Source organism: Pithys albifrons, chromosome 3 (assembly GCF_047495875.1).
Source record: "Pithys albifrons albifrons isolate INPA30051 chromosome 3, PitAlb_v1, whole genome shotgun sequence".
NCBI classification, from domain to species: domain Eukaryota; kingdom Metazoa; phylum Chordata; class Aves; order Passeriformes; family Thamnophilidae; genus Pithys; species Pithys albifrons.
In genome coordinates, this window is record NC_092460.1 from 5,671,425 (window position 1) to 5,689,390 (window position 17,966).

Sequence of the window (17,966 nt, forward strand, 5' to 3'; positions counted from 1 at the left end):
GGCTGGGCGTTTGTTCCTCATTCCCCAGCTATGAACGAGGGGAGAAGCGCTCTGTGCTGGCGTCCGGTGCCCCCTCCGGCGCTGGGTAATGCAGGAACTGGGTCACACCGAAGGAGGGTGCGGGTTTCCCGTCCCGGCAGCAGCGCTGTCATGTGCCCGACACGCATCCCGCGGGGCAGGGCGCGCATCCCCCCCCGCGCTGCGAGCGGGGCTGGGGGGAACCCCTGAACAATGGGGTGCCGGGAGGCTGCGCTTCCTGCCGAGCGGCGGCAGGAAAAGGCCCTTTTCCTCCGCATCCTGCCATCGCCGCTCCCGGGGCGGCAGCGCTGGATTTCCGGCAGCAGAAGGAAGACGCGCCGCTGATCCGCCGCGGGCAGGTGCCCCACCTGAGCGGCACCGCAGCCCGACCCGCGCCCTCCGCCGCTCCCCGGGAGCCGGGCCGGGCTCCTCCTGCGCTCCTTCCCTCCCTCCCTCCCTCCCTCTTTTCCTCCCTCCCTCCTCGGCTCCCGCCGCCCGCGGGCGGGGCGGTCCCGGCTGGTCCCCGGGGCGGGGGCGGCGGTGCCCCGGCCCTGCCCTGCGCTCCCGTCCCGTCCCGTCCCGTCCCCCCGCACACGGCGCTGCCCCCGCGGAGCCCGGCGGGGCCAGGCCGTGCTGTGCCCCCGGACATGAGGATTGAGGCCACCGGCGAGCGCGTAACCGGAGGAGCGGCCGATCCCATGGGCCGCGGGGCTGCCCGGGGCCGGCGGGGCTGAGGTGCGGTGCGGGGATGGGATGGGATGCCGTGTGCGGTGACACGCGGTGCGATGCGGTGCCCGGCGCGGGTGGGACAGGACGGGGCGGAGACGCCGCACGGGGCTCTCTGTGGGTCAGACACCGGGGCCAGCGGGGCCAGACGCTGGTCCAGTTCTAGGTCTGGTCCTGGGTCCGGTGCTGGGTGCACCATGGCACTTGCACGGTCTGGCACTGGGCGCCTTCCCGAAGTGGCAGACCCTCAGCCAGCGCCCGGGGGTGGGGAAGGGGCCACTCAGTTTTGGGGACACGGCTGGGTGTTGAGGGGTTTGAGCTGTGATGGGCACGGTGTGGTCCTCCCGGACCACCCTCCTGGCCCTCAGGGAAAGGGAGATGCTTTCCTGCAGGGACCCGCGTACCCCGACAGGTCAGCGGCCTTCCTGGGCTGTGGAAGGCTCCTTTCCTTGCTGGGAATGTCTCAAGAAGCAGGATGGTGTCCTGAGGAAAACTCCTTTTACAGGAGGTATCTAACTCAGCTTTCCTACCCCCCACTAGGTTTCTGCACTTGGGAAATCTGAAGCAATTCTCCTCAAACCAAACAGGTAAAACTACTTGTATCGTAGGAATTTTGCTAAAGGCTTTGGTTGAAAGCAAGCATGCAAATTGTAGCAAATTATAGTGTCAAAAAAAGTGGAGTTTAGATGCAGGCCATACATTTTTTTACCCCAGGAAATTTAATGATTCAAAGCAGGGGTGTTTGATGAGAAAGGTATGCAGTCAACTTGACAGTATACACAGATATGTGTGGGCCTGTAGTTAAAGTATGTGTGTATAAATATCTATCTATATATATATACACTTTATTTATATATATACATAAAATTATGCAATTATATATGTGACTTTATATGTAAAGTATATAACTCAGCAGCCAAGTTTTTTTAATGTGATGTTTTAAGCACTAAAACCTGGCATCCTCCAAGAGGCCTGTCTGTAACCATTTATTTGTGACTGCACAGTTTTCCTTCAGCTAATGATTAGTTCAAAGTGGAGAAAGTACTATTTTTATACTTACTTTAAAAATCTTTCTTTTCTCACCCCTCCCCCCAGCACTTCTACATTTTCTCCCTTCTGACTGGATGTTACATGCTCTATACTTAGTTTCCACACTGAACTCTCAGGATCCCTTGGGATTCAGCTAAAGTAAACACACCCCTTTTAGTCTGACAGGAGTTGGGAGTGCCTAAGAACCCTCAATGACTAATGATTCAAAGATAATCCTGAGGTTGTACAGTCTGGTCTCTTAGTGAAAGTTTGTTCTTCACAGGAAAAAGAAACCTCTCCAGAAATGCAAGTACAAATTCTTTGAGTATGTGACTGACTTTGACTAAATTTTTTCTTGTATACTTGAAATGCTGCAACTATGTTCTTTTTTTTTTTCTTAATAAATACAGAACTCACAGGTTGCCATGTTTATGTTGCTTGTGTTTGGATTGCTACTGCAAGAAATTCTGGCTAATTCCCAAGCTAAAAATCCTACTGAATTCATAAATGTTCCAGAGGAGCCATTATATAACTACCAATCTATTAATTTGCCAGATGAGCATATTCCATACTTCCTGCACAATAACCAGGATGTTGCTGACATCTGTAAGCAGGATGCTCTTTGCCCATATAAAGTAAGTTTACTCTTTTTGTTTCTTTGCTCAAATGTCTTATTGGGGTGTTTTTGACTTGGAGTCATAGCAGTTGAAGATGGTAATTAATTGGTCTCCTTGCCAATTAGTCAGGAAAAGGGTTTGTCCTAGAACAGACATATTAAAGACAAGAATAAAGTTGCTGTGGATGTGTGTCCTCTTTGGACCCTCTGTTGTGGATGAAGAATCTGTGTGTTCTTTCTGAAACTGTTTCAAAACAGACCAAACCAAAAGCCTTTTATGCAAGATTCATGAGCAAGAGTTTTTTTAAAAGCCAACTTAAGTAATTTCCTATTTTGCTGTTGCAAAACCTGATTCAGTTATTCTGTGTTACAGAAACACTTGAAGAAACTAAAATCCTGCTGGGGTTATGAGAAATCTTGCAGATCAGATAACAGGTTCAGTTACCCAGTGTGTGATTATGTTGAAACTGGATGGTAAGTTTAATTTTAAAAGTATACTTTACATTATGGTAAAAAAGAACGTAGTGCTCAATTTGATATTAGCTGTGAAATCAACATTATTGTGATACTTAGAGTTTAAAGGATGATTCTTTTTGGAGACATGTGTGTATATAATGTGTGTATTTATACCTAATATATGCCTTTCAACATGATTTTAAAAATTTAACTTTTTAAGGAAGAAAATACTGTTTGTAATGCTTCCTGCCAGAATGTTTTCATTATTCTGATTTAGCCTTGAATTCAGATGCCTAAAATAACTGTGTATTTCCTTTCTTAACTTTGAAAACATAGAAAAAATGTTAAAAAATGTTATACCCTTTTACAGGAGAATAGCTTTAAATTGTCACTGATTTTTTCACTTGCATGCAGCTGATAAATGCTTCCTGTTTTGCATCCTAAATGCCAATGAAGTAACTGACTGGTCCTTGTCTTCCACTTTCAGTGGAAAAACATGTTATCTGTTATTACTGGAATTGAGAAATAGACCTTGTTTTTTATCCTCTGTCCTTCACACATCAGGGCAAGTGACATTGAGACAGCCCAGCAGATATTTTGGAAACAAGCTGATTTTGGTTACGTTGGAGAGAGGCTCAGTGAAATGAAGACCCATTGTAAGCCTGCAGCAACAGTAGGTATTTCTGGTAGACGGGATACTTTGCACTTATTTTTAAACATAAGTTTTGCTATTGACAGAATTCTGCTTGTTCTTTTCTTAACAGGGGGATTCATCTCTCACCTGTTCCCAGTTCCTTCAGCACTGCAGAGCAACAAACCTGTACATTGATTTACGGACTGTAAAGAGAAACCACGACAGGTCTCTGACATGCTTGTGTTGTAGTGAAAACAGGGTGGCAGGGAAAAGGATTTGGGAATTTGCCTAACCAAGCTGGTGTGCTTGTACCATGGGCTTTACTACTGGTCAGAGGCTTGTTGCTTAAGTCCTGTTGAGGTTTACACCTCTTCACTGCTGTCTATTGCTGCTGTCAGCATCACAGGCTGTTTAAAAACCTAAGCTCTCAGTTTTGTGGATTGAAATACTCCCTTATGATGGAAGAGAGGAGGACTTTTCTGTGTCTTCAGTCCTGTTCTTTCTTGATCAGATGATGTGCAAAATAGAATAGTTTCTGTCTGAGGCACCAAGACCTTTCCTGTGCTGGGTACCTTTATACCAGATCCAGGAATCACATTTTTAGAGACAGTGTGACTGAAGAGAGTTCTGAACCTGGATCTCCCACATCCCAAGTCAAAATGCTACATATTGGAAAATTGGATAAGAAAAACATACCACTGATGCTGATATCACCTCCTGTCTTATTTTTTAAGTCAATATCTTGGGGCATATGACTTCAAAAGAGCTGGTTCCTGACTGACACTTGATACCCTTCAGAATGGATTTTGTCATCTCCTCAGCCTGTCCTGAAAGCTAATTTAGATATTGCCTCTAGTTGGGAATTTGTTTTCATGAAGTTTGTTCTTGCACCTCAATCTTCATATATATAAAATCCTTGTGTAGTGAACTGGGTGGTGAAAAATGAGGTGAATTTCAGTGAGAAATTGTTAAAAACAGACAAAAGCTTTTACTAATGATGCTGCTATAAGTAATCAGGTAGCAAAATCTTAATTAAATTACTCATTTGGGTATGTGAAAATAATTACTAATAACAATCTGGGTGGATTAGTGCTGTTTTCTAAGTTGTCTAGAGCTTCAAGGACACCACTTATGTAAGAAGTGACTTGCTAAACTGAGACTAACTAGCACTGTCTTGAGTATGTAACTGAGATTGCAGGGCACTGGTAGTTCTGTTGCACAAAAGCTAATAGACTTTTTCTAATTTGCATTAGATTCAAAGAAGACTTTTTCCAGAAGGGGCAAATTGGAGGTCATTGCACCCTCAACGTTAAAGCATTTTTGGCTGAAGGTCAGCGCAAGAGCCCTCTGCAGTCTTGGTAAGAATCTCTTGTCAAGGATTTTACTTCCAAGTTCACTTACTAATTATTTTTTATTTTTGTCATTGGCATTAGGAGCTATGTGTTGGGAATTTCATACTGAGGAAGGAGTTGCTCCTTTTAAAGTCAATTTGAGAGTTCATATTAGGTACCTCTGGTAATTGCATCTATGCAGAATGTCTGAACTATGCTATGGGTAATTGTGTCCTGCCTAATTTACAGCAGCAAAAGGTCTGAAAATGTCTTGCAATTGGAAGTTCTAACCTTCAAGTGTTTTCTGGGCAAGATGCTGGTTCTGTGCCTAACCAGCCCGTAGGAGGAGATAATTGTTTTGTTGTGAAATGCCTTGAAGTTGGCACCTGTGTGTTAGTTCACACAGTCCTTGGTGATGATGGGGCCAATGCAATGCCTGATCTGGGTATGTTCCCAGGGTGTTCCCAGGCAGCCTGTGCTTGGAATGTGAGATGGGCAGTCTACAGGCTGAGTAGGAAATGCAGAGTATCACAGTTTGCATGTTAGCACTTCAAAGCTGCATTGCCACTTAACTGATGAAACATGAAGGAATTGGAGCCATTAAGGTTCATATAATACATTTTTATGCTTTTCTCTTTTTTTTGTCCCCTCATTTTGCACTGATGGTTAATTTCAGTCAAGATCAGCTGCAGAGGAGGAAAGGACTTTTCTTCTCTACCTGCTATTGTCATTGTAACTGCTTATCCTTGTTTAAATCCGGGAATAATAAATACTACATCTACATTCATTATTCTGACCAAAGCCTGGAAATCTTGCTTAAGTGTCTTTGACAACGCAGATCAAGTTGGATGGACCCACAGACCCAGGCTCTAAGGCTCTTTGTTACATCTCTGCTGCCTTGATTTGTAGATCAAAGGTGCTGTTCATTCCTGAGATCAAAGGCAGTGTTTAACCTCTAGAAGCTCATAAACTGATGAACCCTCCATTATAATTTCAAATAATTTTACTTGTCAGACTCTATCAGTTTTCAGCAGTCCTGTTAAATCAAATGGACTGAATGGACAGTTACTAAACCTTAGGGATATGCAGTACATTTGTTTAAGTGTGTTAATGTCAAAGCATGTTCTGTGTGATTGAACCTTTCTAGGTTTGCAGAACTCCAGACATTTACTGCATTGGACTTCAAGCCTCTAGAAGATGAAAAGTGTGACATTGTTATTGAAAAACCAACGTACTTCATGAAATTAGATGCAGGTAATTGGTGTATTTAGTTTATTTTTTTTATCCTGCAGTACTGCAGGAAAAAATGCCTATATTCAACTTGCTCCTCTGCATTATGCCTTTGTGATTGTTGACTTCACTTGTAATGTGTTTTTATTTTTTGAAAAATGATGTCACTTTTTCATTCTGTTTTTTTTTCCCATGTAGTTCCAGTGGTGAGCTTGGAAACTTAAATTTGAAAATCTTGTATTTTCCCACAGATGATTTGAAAAAAAATCAGATTAATTTCCTGCTGCATTGCACAGTTTTTCTCTTGATTGTGGTTTGAGAGTGTTTGACTTTGTGCCAAAGGCTGTTCTGTACAGTCTCTGGCCATGTTTCTGCATGAGAGGTTTCATACCACAAAACACAACATATGGGTGTCTGTGTCTGGTAATATGTGTTCAGTAACAGGATTCTGTGTGCATTGGAGGATATGGAAGAGAAGTGATATTTCAGGAGGGGCAGCACCCAGGCACCTTTGGGAATCAGCCACTAGTATCTGACATTTTTGGAGTTTCACCAGAGTTATTGTTCATGCAGCACAGTTTGCAGGCAGCTGTTAATGGCAGAGGGTGTTGAGGGTGCAGACAAACAAAGCAGCTGCAGTGGGGTAAGCTGTGGCTTGAACAGGATGGTTGTCTGCTGTGTTCTGTCCCTGTGACACACAGCAACTTAACCTGAATTCATCCTCTGCCCATGCCAATGTCTTACATTGTAAGCAAAGCTGTTGTAAGGAACTTTGCCTCCCTTGTTTCATGGTAGTTTTTTGTGCATCCTGGTATTAAGCTTAAGAAACCCAGAATGAACAAGAATGCTCTGAGAGAAAACCTGAGGAATTACCTGGGCTTTGGCTTGTGTGCAAGTACAAGTTGTGTCTTGCAGCTCCACAGTCAGAGCCTCCTTAGCCCCACTAAAGCAGAACCAGGTTCAGTGCCGAGGGCCAGTTTTCATGTTTCCTGTGTGTCAAACGGGCTCGTGTTACAGCAGGAGTTCCTTTCATATCCTTCAGAAAGCAGCTGAAGACTGTAATGGGAAATAGCACATGAAAATTATCTGTTTCTTATGCTTTCTTTTGGGCCACTCTTCTAATTTCTCTGTGCTTTTAAAAAACACGTTTTACTTCAAATTTCTTAGCATGATTCCTTTAAAGGTTTGCTTTTTATATTAGAAGCATTCAGTCAGAAGTAGGGGAAAACTTGCATAAAATACAGGCTACTACTAAGGAAAAATGCATGAACCAATAAAAGTGGAATGAGTAATGCAGTGTTTTGCTAAGAATTCTTTCTTTCTCTCTCAGGTGTTAATATGTACCATCACTTCTGTGATTTCGTCAATCTTTACATTACCCAACATATCAATAATTCCTTCAGTACTGATGTCAACATAGTCATGTGGGACACTGTAAGTCTGCTGTGCTCTTAACATATTTGTAATGGATTGTATTTCTGCTTTATAGAGACTCTGAAGGCTTTAGTAGCCAATCCCTAGCTTTCCTGTGGGCTTAGCCATGTGGAACTGATAAATTTTTGGATCCTTTTAATACAGGTGCATGAACAAGAGCTGGGGAACAGATTTTGTCTGATAAACCATGTGCTGTTTAATCAGTACTCTGTAGCTCAGCTTTTGCTAGTACATAGTTATGGCTTTTTTTGGTGTGACCTCAAAAATAACATGATCACTATTTCTAATTTGTAGCATTTGAATATTTCATGCCTTTTTCCATGGGCTTTTTTTCTCTCATGGTATTGAAGTAGATTTACTCAGCTGTTTCTTTTATATTTAAAAAACTGCAGTCTTGCTTCTCTATAAATCAGTAGTGTGCAGCCTGTTATAAAGAAAACAAATAACTGAAGTCTTTAGATATATATCAAAACAAGGTCTAATATTTAATTCCTTTAAGTAGCCTTCTTGCAGTTACTTCTCTCAATCACCTCTCAGAATACCATGATGATGTATAAAACAAGTTTTTAAGTGGGCTGTTTCTGTTGTACTGCCATACACTTGAAACCATGACTGTAATATTAGTTTTACCACCCAGTATTTAAGTTGTGTAGGAGACTTTTAATCTAAATAATGAACAACTGAGGAATTTGTAGTATGCCAGATAATGTGTATAATCAGGTCCAGAAATAACACTGTTCTTGACTGTGATAATGTCCCACGCCTGTTTTGTGATCATGAAGTGCTGTGTTTTCTTTCTGAGTATTTACTGCTAGGACAGATAAAATTCAATATAGAACTGCTTACTCTTTCATGAGAAACCTCTTTGACTAGAAGAGACTCTTTTTTCTAGTTCTATTACATTTTTAAAGATAAAATGCCATCTGTCAGGTAAGTGAGCTCTCTACATGGTATACAGAGACCTGTTAATCCAGATTTTATGGCTTTCTGAAAAGATCAGATGCATTTACAGCATTGTAAATTGCTTTGAAAAGCAAGTCTTTGTCTTATATCGCATTGTTGAATCAAATAACTCTTCCAAATGTACCATTCAAAGTACTGTCACAGTACTATCATTTTAAATGAGCTTTGCCTGCTCAGGCTGCTTGAGTTCATTGCTGTGTGCAGCCAGGTGATGGCACCAGTCAGCTGTCTGTGCTCATCAAAAGGTGGACTTGAGCTTATTATTCATTCTCTTTTCTTTTTTAACTTGATGTAATTAGATTTGGCCATACCTCCCAGCTACTGTTCTTATTAAACAGTAATGCCCTTAGATCTAGGTTAAACAAAGCAGAAAGTGAGGAGGGATTGCACTGGGTGTTGGTTTGCAAATGCAGGGAAGAAATGTTTATGAAGCACTTTTAAGGAGAGTGGAGAGGCTCAGAAAGTGGTACTTTCATCAGTTTTCTACTTCTAATTTTGAAGAGCAGTTCTTGTAATGCAGATGGCCATAAAGCAGTTTGCACTGTAAAAGTCATTAAAACCTAATGGCAGAAGAAGGGGAAGGAAGCGCCTCTTCAGCTGAAGGAAATCTTGTGCCCTTTAGATTTTAACATCTCACCAGATATCTCTTCTCTTCTGTGATCATTTGTAGTCTTATTTTCAAATTTCTTGTCGAGAATGTTCCCACATAACTTTCCCAGCAGCCTGAACCAGCCCCCAGAGTTGAAAGGAAGCTTTAAGTGAGGAATCTGCACCAGGACTACTGAGGGCACATTTAATTGTGTTCAAAGAGCAAGAGGTGGTGACTCAGCCCTTGGATGTGCAAGGAATAAGAGAGATTTGAAGGCAGGAGCCCCTGCTGACAGGCTGATGTTGAAGGGAATACATGGCACTTTAAAGGTTCCAAAGAGTGTTGCTGCAAAGGGGAAAGTTTTTTACTGCCCTGTGTAGAAACTTCTTAGCTGTTTCTCCCATCAGATCACACCATTGCCTTCAGCTTGTGATACATATGCAATACACAGGCAAATGCAAAACAAGCTTGTTGTGACTTTTTACCTCCAGCCTTACTGCTCCACTTGAATTCCCAGGTGGTTTTTTAGTCTCTGGAGCTGAGGTTTATGCCTTCTACCATCCCTATGTTTCTGTTACTTCAAATTTCACTTGTGTTCTGTTGTCTCTGGGAAAAGTAGTAAGGAATTCTTTCTCCAAACTAGGAAATTCTAATCCACTCCTGAAGAACTGTCTAGATTGCTAATTTATAGAAGTTTTTATTAAAAATTAACTACCTGACAGGTAATTTGAGTTACCTGTCACTGTGAACACAGAGTTTGTGTTGTTTAATTTCTGTGTTCTGTGCTGGGCTGTCTTTGGTACTGTGGTGGTGTTGCACATGTCAACTGTGTATTAAAACTCTTACACAGAACTTGAACCATTAACAGAAGTTCTAATATGCATTTCTGTAATCATTATGCCCTTGTGCTTTTTGTTTTCCTCCTAGAGCTCATATGGCTACGGTGACCTGTTCAGTGAGACATGGAAGGCATTTACTGACTATGAAATAATACACTTGAAAACCTTTGACTCTAAAAGGGTAAGGAATTTTATATTTTGTTTTAATTCATAGTTGGGAGCAACTATGACAACTTCTCAGGCTGCTCGTGGTTATGGGTGTTTCAGAGGAAAGCTTTAATACTTCCCATGCATGTTTAATTTGTGTAATATGAGTATTCTACCTTAGAAACAATAGTCAGAGCTGTAACCTGATTCTCTGTTGTCTGTCCTTTATGTAGATGGACCTAAGTTTTGTGTCCTGAAAGGTGGCATTTGTGTATGGTTTTTCCTTCTGCAGGACCCATGACTGAAGTTAAGGGTTGTCAAATGGTACTGTCTTTCTAAGTCTTCTCATTCTCCTGAGGTGTTCCTTTTCCCCTGTAACCACTGGCATATGTGCTGCTCCTCATTAACAAGTTTTTGCTCACACCAAAAAATGTAACCATTCATGCAGAGCTCGTTTTAGTCACTTACATCCAGTCTTAAAATCATTCACTGGTTTTCTTCTATTTAGATCATGTTTGTTCTGTTTTAGGGTGTTTTTTTCACCTCCTCCCACACTTGCATCTGTAGCATCCCAAGTGGTAGCTCTTTTGGGATCAGGATTGTCTTGCACAGTCAAGGAAGTGGGGATGTTCTTTATGGGAGCAGTAATTGCTGGCTCATTGCAATCGAGGATCCCAGAGAATGAGCCAGTGGAGGGTCGTAGGGTGGTGTAACTCCCTGTGATCTCCCTTGCAGGTGTGCTTTAAAGAAGCAGTGTTCTCATTACTGCCTCGGATGCGATACGGCCTGTTCTATAACACTCCACTGGTGAGTCCCTTTTATCCATCCACTGTGTTACCTGGCTGTGTGTGTGACAGTGTGAAACCTGAGCTGATGAATCCCTCCAATATCCAGCTGAGTTTTGGAATGTACCGCAGTGAAGGTCCAACTCCAAATGGAATGATCTTCCCCAAAGTTCAGGATTTTGAAGTTGCTTTAGCTGGTGTGTGCTGTGTCCTGTGTCACAGCTCAGGAGATGCACGTTATTCCTCTTTAATGGGTGGGCACTGTGAACCTCCTGGTATTTGCAGAACACACGAGCTTGAACACAGTCAGGCTTCCCTGAGGGCATTGGCTCATGCATTCAGGCTCTAGCACTAGAGAGAATTATATTTCTTTCTAAATGAAAGTGCCACTTGTGTTGCAGTGAATAGTGACATGATTAGTGCAGTGCATGATACTGGGCTTTTGTTCCACAAGGATGGCAAAAAACCTGATAACAAAGCACAGTTTTCTGAGCAAAATAACTTTGTATATTAACAATTGCTTTTTTAATTTCAGATCTCTGGCTGTCATGCTACAGGGCTGTTCAGAGCGTTTTCTCAGCATGTGTTGCACAGGTTAAATATTACACAAGAAGGGCCCAAGGTATGATAGCTGAGTAATGCCTTTTTAATATGGAGCCGATGTCTCTTACCAGAGAAACAGCATTAGCAAACTGGACCCAGTGGGGAATGAAGGTGTATTGTGCACTTTTTGTCCTTTCCTGTGATGTTGGGATTTTTTTTTCCAATAAGTCAACCTATTCTGTAAAGGCTTCCAGCAAACATTTGTGTGTATTTGTTAAAGTTGCCCTATCGTCTTTTTTCGATAGGACAGGCTTAGAACATTCTCCTTCCAGCCCTAGGGTCTCACCCTTGGGCATTCTCTGTGCCCTAGGCCTTGGAGTCCTTCCTGGTTAAGTAAGACACGTGGTAGATGGTCAGAGAAGGTGCTGCCCTTGGCTCCAGCAGGAGGGATCCCTCGGAGCAGTGCCCCTTATCAATCCTCACAGGTCCTGCTGAGTTTAGATCAGAGAAGGAAACAATGGAATCTGGTCCTGCCTTCCTTGCCCAGCACCATCTGTGTGTCCCTGGGCAGAGGACTTTGTCCACACTGGTGGATTTTGCACGTGGCATTGATGGGCACAGCAGTTCTGGGCTGGCTGAGGAGTGTGCCAGAGTAGCCTGTGCACTGTGGCTGAGGGACACCATTCACAGCTCTGCACTGGCATTTAGTTATGCTTCTCCTGCTGACACTAATGGGACTCATGCAGTTAAATCTCTTTATTTCACTTGGAACACTTACCCCTGTGAGTCCAATTAATTAAAAGAGGTAAAAGGAGGACTCTTACAGAAGTAAAATATTTTTTTTCCCAAAGGATCTTGTGCACAAGCCATCCTGAAAGCTGCTTTCCTGCTTTCAAAACTGCCTTATAATGCGTAGTACAAAGACTCTTTTGTACTGAATAAAATAAACTTTTCAGAAAATATTTCATTCTTGGTTAATAATCAGACTTTCACAAAGTTTTTGACACTTTGAATCTGTTGGAAAATGTGGTGTGAATTTTAAGTTGGTTACATCATCTATTTATTACATGTGGAAGGAACATATTTGGTTGCTCAAATATTTGCCAAAAATAAATATGGAAGTGTTTGGGATTGTTTTTGTGAGGTTTGCCTCTTAGCTAACACACTGCTCCTTCTTTCTTCTCAGGATGGGAAAATTCGAGTCACCATACTTGCACGCAGTACAGATTACAGGAAAATATTAAACCAGAATGAGGTGTGGTCCTTTTTATTTTTAAAACAGATTTATTAGAAGTTAATTTTTGCTAATTTAATTGATTTTTTTTTTCTCAGGTACAGCCAAGACAGCTATTTGTTGACAAGTCTTGGATAAATATGTCCAATGCTTACATTAATTTCTTCTGATATGTCTTGTAGCCAGTCTCACTTTTGTACACCAGACACTGAACCTTGCTGCTCTTTCTAAATATTGAGTGGGAGACTGCAAATGTAATCCTAAAAGTATTTCCTCTCAGCAAACAGACAGTGCAGTGCTTCTGATAAAATTAAATTATTTTGCTTTCAGATTATTTCTTTTATTTACGGCATCCTCAGTGCTGAAGTCTGACAAAACCCTTTGTAATGTCTGCAGATTGAAATGCATAAGCCATTGTACCTGAGTATGTGCACTCAAAACTTAATGAATTCTCATATTGGTTCATGTTTTCAAATCATGCAACTTAGTGGACTTATAGTATAGCTTCTTTTGTGGTAAAATGATAATATTTAATGTTTTCATACCTGTTTTCATTCTTTCTGTTAGTGCCTGACAAAAATGAATTGGGATAATCACCTTCACTTTATGTAGGGAGAAACTGAGGCTTGTGTGATGCAATAGCTCAGTGACATAATAGACAGAGCAAAGGATTTGTGCTTTCTCTGCTGGGCTGTCCTCAGCTCAGGACTCATTACTGCATGTGGTGTGTGTTCTGGTAGAGTGCACGTGACAAAGGGAGAAGTTAATTTTATCTTTACCACACTTCTGTAAAACAAAATGTTTGGCTCTTTCTCCCTCTGCTGCTGGCTATGCATTGGAGACTCTCCAAAAGCCCTTTAGTTCTGAAGTCCAGGTCTAACCTGGTTTCACTTCTCATGTCAGGAAGAGTCTGACCTAGTAATGGATTTCTGAAAATCCTTCTGGTTACCAACACCCTGGTGGGAAGGAGCAGTGTGTGAAGTGGTCAGGAGTGCAGGGGAGCAATTAATTGAAGGAGAACACCAAATCATTGTCTTCTTATTCTCCTCAGCTTGTGAATGCTTTGAAAACAGTATCAACGCTGGAGGTCAAAGTGGTGGACTACAAGTACAAGTACGTAAATTGATGGAAAAATCTGGTGTGAGTTCGTGCTGCCTGTGGCTGTAAAAGCTGTTTGCAGGTGGGGCTGTGTCTGTCCCCATGTCTGACCTCTGCCAAGTCCAAGGACTGGGAAGGAAGAGTGTTACTGAGGGAGTGGTGGGTGAGCTAGTCAAGTACTCCCATCCTATGATGCTCTGCTTAGGAACGAATCTCTAGAACATTAGGTTCAGATTAAACCTATTAAATGATAAACAAGTTTTGAAATCACTTTTATTTCTGTTTTACCCTTTCTCCCAAAACCAGCTGTGTTCCCATCACCCTTTTGCATTTGCTAATGCTCTGCAGTAACTGTGGGTCAGCAGTTTGTATGATGCCAGTGTCTTATTTTATGTGACCTTTAGTTTAGTAAGGCATATAGCTCTGGTGGCCCCTGAAACACCACTTGAGTTCAGTTTGGGGTGCCAGGTGTAGTAGGCATTGTAAGAAATCGATTGAAGGAAAAGTTCCCAAATAGTGCATGCCTGTGCCAAATGGCAGCAGCTCCTTCTGCTCACTGATGCTGTCATGGGTCATGCAGGAAGAATGAGAAACTGAAACAGTACTGAGAGATCGGTGTTCTGACCAAAACAGAGACATTATGGGAAGTTTATTTGTGTACTTCAGCATTACATTGAATACAGGTCAGAAACAGTTTAAGTCTTTTATGTTAGTTTTTTGGGGGGTTGGAAGTTTTTTGTTTAGTTTTCTTTTGCAAGGAATGATGCAATTTATTTTATAGGCAAGTATAAAGAAAACCCCAAACTTACAAAATCTTTTAACTTGAAAGAAAATATTTTTGAAACAGATTTTTGTGAAGTTGTGAAACCTGTCTGCATTTCTTTTAATTCCATACTGAGTTATTGCTGGCTGCAGTATTGTTCCTTGAAAAATCAATTCTCTCTTTCAGTATTCCCTTAAGCTAATTTTGTGCTTTGTCCATGTGTGTGATCCTTACTGCTGTGGGTAGACCTGCCACATGATCAGTTTTGTTGTGTTGTCTGCAGAGAACTTGAGTTTTCAGAGCAACTGAGAATCACCCACAACTCTGATATATTCATTGGGATGCACGGAGCAGGACTGACCCATCTGCTCTTTCTACCAGACTGGGCTGTTGTTTTTGAGCTGTAAGTCTGTCTCTCTTTCCCCTCTGTGATACACACCACTGCTCATGTCTTTTCCTATGTGTCAATGAAGCCTCTCCCTTGCTAGTGTTTGGCCATGAATGTTTATCTTCCATCCTTGTTTAGACTTAATTTTTGGCAGCCTCTTCTTCTGGGGATCGAAAGACAGGAAAATTTCATTATAAAATACACTGATTATATCATACAGGTTTAGCCTGTGAGTTCTCAATATACCATGGTGTAAATTTAATGCAGCCTGGTCAGAAATTGCTTGAGGAAAATGACAAACTGAGAAATTCTCACTGCTCAGATTCTGCAGGTGTGTCTGAGATCTAATGATGTTTTGGTGCCCCAGGTGAATTGATTGCACAAGGTACATGTCCAGGCTGCTAGAGATCCCCTGAAGGCTTTTATATCCTTTTTGTGCTCAGGACATGAGCACCAGCTTGCTGACCTTGGCCAGCTCTGTGTCATTCTTGTAGCTTTCTTTTAAACATATTTTGTCACAAAGTGTGGGTGTTAACAGACACTTCAGTTCTACAGAATGGAATAAAAATGCAGAATGCTTGTCAGAAGAGCACTGAGTGCTCCATCCTGGGAAATTTTGCTCTGGGAAGGCTGTGGGGCTGGTGTTTTTTAGCCTGGTCTTGGCTTGAGAGTATTTTGTTCAGTCTCCAAAGAAGTTCAGAATCCCAGGAGTTTTTTTCACATATCCAAGAGCTGCTGCAGCTGGACAGGGGGCATGTCTGACATGCAGATGTGCCTCAAACTGCCTCCTAGGCCAGCTGTTGTTTTCAGTGGAACAGAATTGGTCCATGGTGTTGGTGCCTTAGAACTGAAAACCAGACATTTCAACTTGCAGGGTTTTTTCCTGTTTCACCCTGGTAAACTACAGTACAGTCTTATGTTGGTAAATGTGGATTTTATGCCTGTTCCTAGATATAATTGTGAAGATGAACGTTGTTACCTGGATCTGGCAAGGCTGAGAGGCATTCATTACATCACTTGGAGGAAAAGGAATAAAGTATTCCCTCAGGATCGGGTAATGATGGTCACTGCTGGGAGGGAGAGGTGCTGGAACTGAGGCATTTAAGAGTTATCTTGCTTTACCTATCTGTGTTCTGGTGTTTGAAATAGGATTTTCATTCTTTAGACCAAATTAACTTGCCTGTTGTGATGACAAAATCATTTGATATTAATGGCTGAGGGAAAAAGAGAAATTAAATTAATTTGCTATTAATCCCAGCCATCCAAAGCATGGCTGTTCTGCAGTTACTTTGCTGATTCTTTTGCCTCAGAGCAGATCAGTAGAACAGAATTAATAAACTAAATATGGCAAATCCTCAATGGTTTTTTCTTGCTTTTTTGAATGAAGATGTGTTGATTTTTTTCTGTCTAAAATTCCTTATCTTGTTTTTCTAGGGACACCACCCAACACTGGGAGAACATCCAAAATTTACAAACTACTCCTTTGATGTAGAAGAATTTATGTATTTGGTGCTTCTGGCTGCAAATCATGTTTCACAGCATTCCAAGTGGCCATTTAGGGTAAAACATGATGAATTCTAAATTAGATTTCTGACTGAAATATTATTTTTAAATAATCATAGAATGGCCTGTGTTGAAAGGAACCTTAAAGATCATCCAGTTCCAACCTGCCATGGGCAGGGACTCCTTCCACTAGACCAGGTTGCTTCAAGTCCCTTCCAAACTGGCCTTGGACACTTGTAGGGATGGGACAGCCACAGCTTCCCTGGGCAACCTGTGCCAGTGTCTCATCAGGTCACAGGGAAGGATTTTTCCCTTATATTTAATCTAAACCTACTCTCTTTCAGTTTGAAGCCATTTTCCTTTAACCTGTCACTCCATGCTCTTGCAAAAAGTCCCCCTCCGGCATTTTTGTAGCCGCTTTTGGCACTGAAAGAGGCTCTTAGGTCTCCCCAGAGTCTTTTGTCCAGGCTGGACACTCCCAGGCTCTCCCAGCCTGTCTCCAGAGCATCACTGGATCATCTGTGTGTCCCTCCTCTGGACTCACTCCAACAGGTCACTGATTTCCATTTGGACATCAAGCCATTGACCACAACCCTTTGAGTGCAGCCACACAGCCAGTTCCTTATCCATCCTCATAATGCTCCATAAAAATACTGTAGCAACATGAGGCAAAGTGCTGTTGTGAAATGTGTAAACCTCTACGAGGGAAATAGCCTGTCATTACTTTTTCAGACCACTTCCTAGCACCATACCTAGTCCTTATAATTCTTCTCTAGTCTGGGAGTTTTTGATATGTTAAAACTGTTTATCAGGATTCTTTTTGAGTTTTGGACTGTGTTTTTTCATTCCAGATTCTGAAATACTCATCTTTATACAAAGATATGTCCATCCATTTCATGTAAGGTTTTCTGGGGTAGATACAGTGTCAACAGAATGCAAACTTCTGTTTTAAGTTTAGAAACATTTTCACATTAGAGACCACGGCCTTGTGTTTTTACATTTAAATGTAAACTTTCTCTTCTTTTAGTTATAAATGCTAAAATATAACAGTTCTGCACAGTAGGTTCAGTCAGTCTTCTATTTCAGAACAGGTAAATCTTTTCCTAAGTGAATACTTAAAACTTCAGGTAAGCTATGTGTTTCCTACTTTTTCACATAAACCAGCATGCTGCATTGGAAAACTTGAGCATATTGGAATAAAACTTGAGTCTCTTGGAGGATGCTGAAGGGACTGGACTTGTCTTCTTTTGTGACAAATGACAAGATGAATGCAGTGTCTTTCAGCTGCAGCTAAAAGAAAGGAATTCATGAGGAACCTTGTTCTTAGAGTCATTAAAAGCCTAATTGTTAATATTCTTGTTTCCTTGAGATGTTGAAGAGTCTAGAAAACTTTTAAAAATCTTTCCAAAGCTAGTAGCATAATTCACTGTTTTCAGTGAAGGAAATACTAAGCCAAAGCCAAGTTCTTTATGAAAGCCCCCCTCCAAGCTGACGTGTTTGTGCTGGTGGGGAAAAAAAGGGAGTAGTCCCTCCTCTTAAGTGGGGCTGGAAGAATGTGTAAGAATCAAGTCCAGTGAGATAAAAAACAGAGTTCTGAGTTTCTGGGGAATGTATTCCTGTGCTAGACTTGCAGTTCAGTT

The 17,966-nt window shown here is 41.7% G+C and overlaps 1 protein-coding gene across 2 annotated transcripts; it reads left to right on the forward strand.

The window, feature by feature from the left end:
• Positions 1-160: 160 nt before the first annotated feature.
• On the forward strand, positions 161-17,553 carry EOGT (EGF domain specific O-linked N-acetylglucosamine transferase). Of its 2 annotated transcripts, XM_071550283.1 has the most exons (17): positions 161-753; positions 1,285-1,331; positions 2,184-2,408; positions 2,763-2,863; positions 3,410-3,518; positions 3,610-3,704; positions 4,733-4,837; positions 5,958-6,064; positions 7,371-7,474; positions 9,954-10,046; positions 10,748-10,819; positions 11,333-11,419; positions 12,527-12,595; positions 13,626-13,687; positions 14,719-14,838; positions 15,775-15,877; positions 16,258-17,553. In XM_071550283.1, exons 3-17 carry the CDS (start codon positions 2,199-2,201, stop codon positions 16,402-16,404), a joined length of 1,584 nt encoding a protein of 527 aa, XP_071406384.1. In that variant the 5' UTR covers positions 161-753; positions 1,285-1,331; positions 2,184-2,198; the 3' UTR covers positions 16,405-17,553. The 2 variants fall into 2 exon arrangements, with proteins under 2 accessions (XP_071406384.1, XP_071406385.1); XM_071550284.1 differs by lacking the exons at positions 161-753; positions 1,285-1,331 and adding an exon at positions 1,965-2,079.
• The last annotated feature ends 413 nt before the right edge of the window (positions 17,554-17,966 follow it).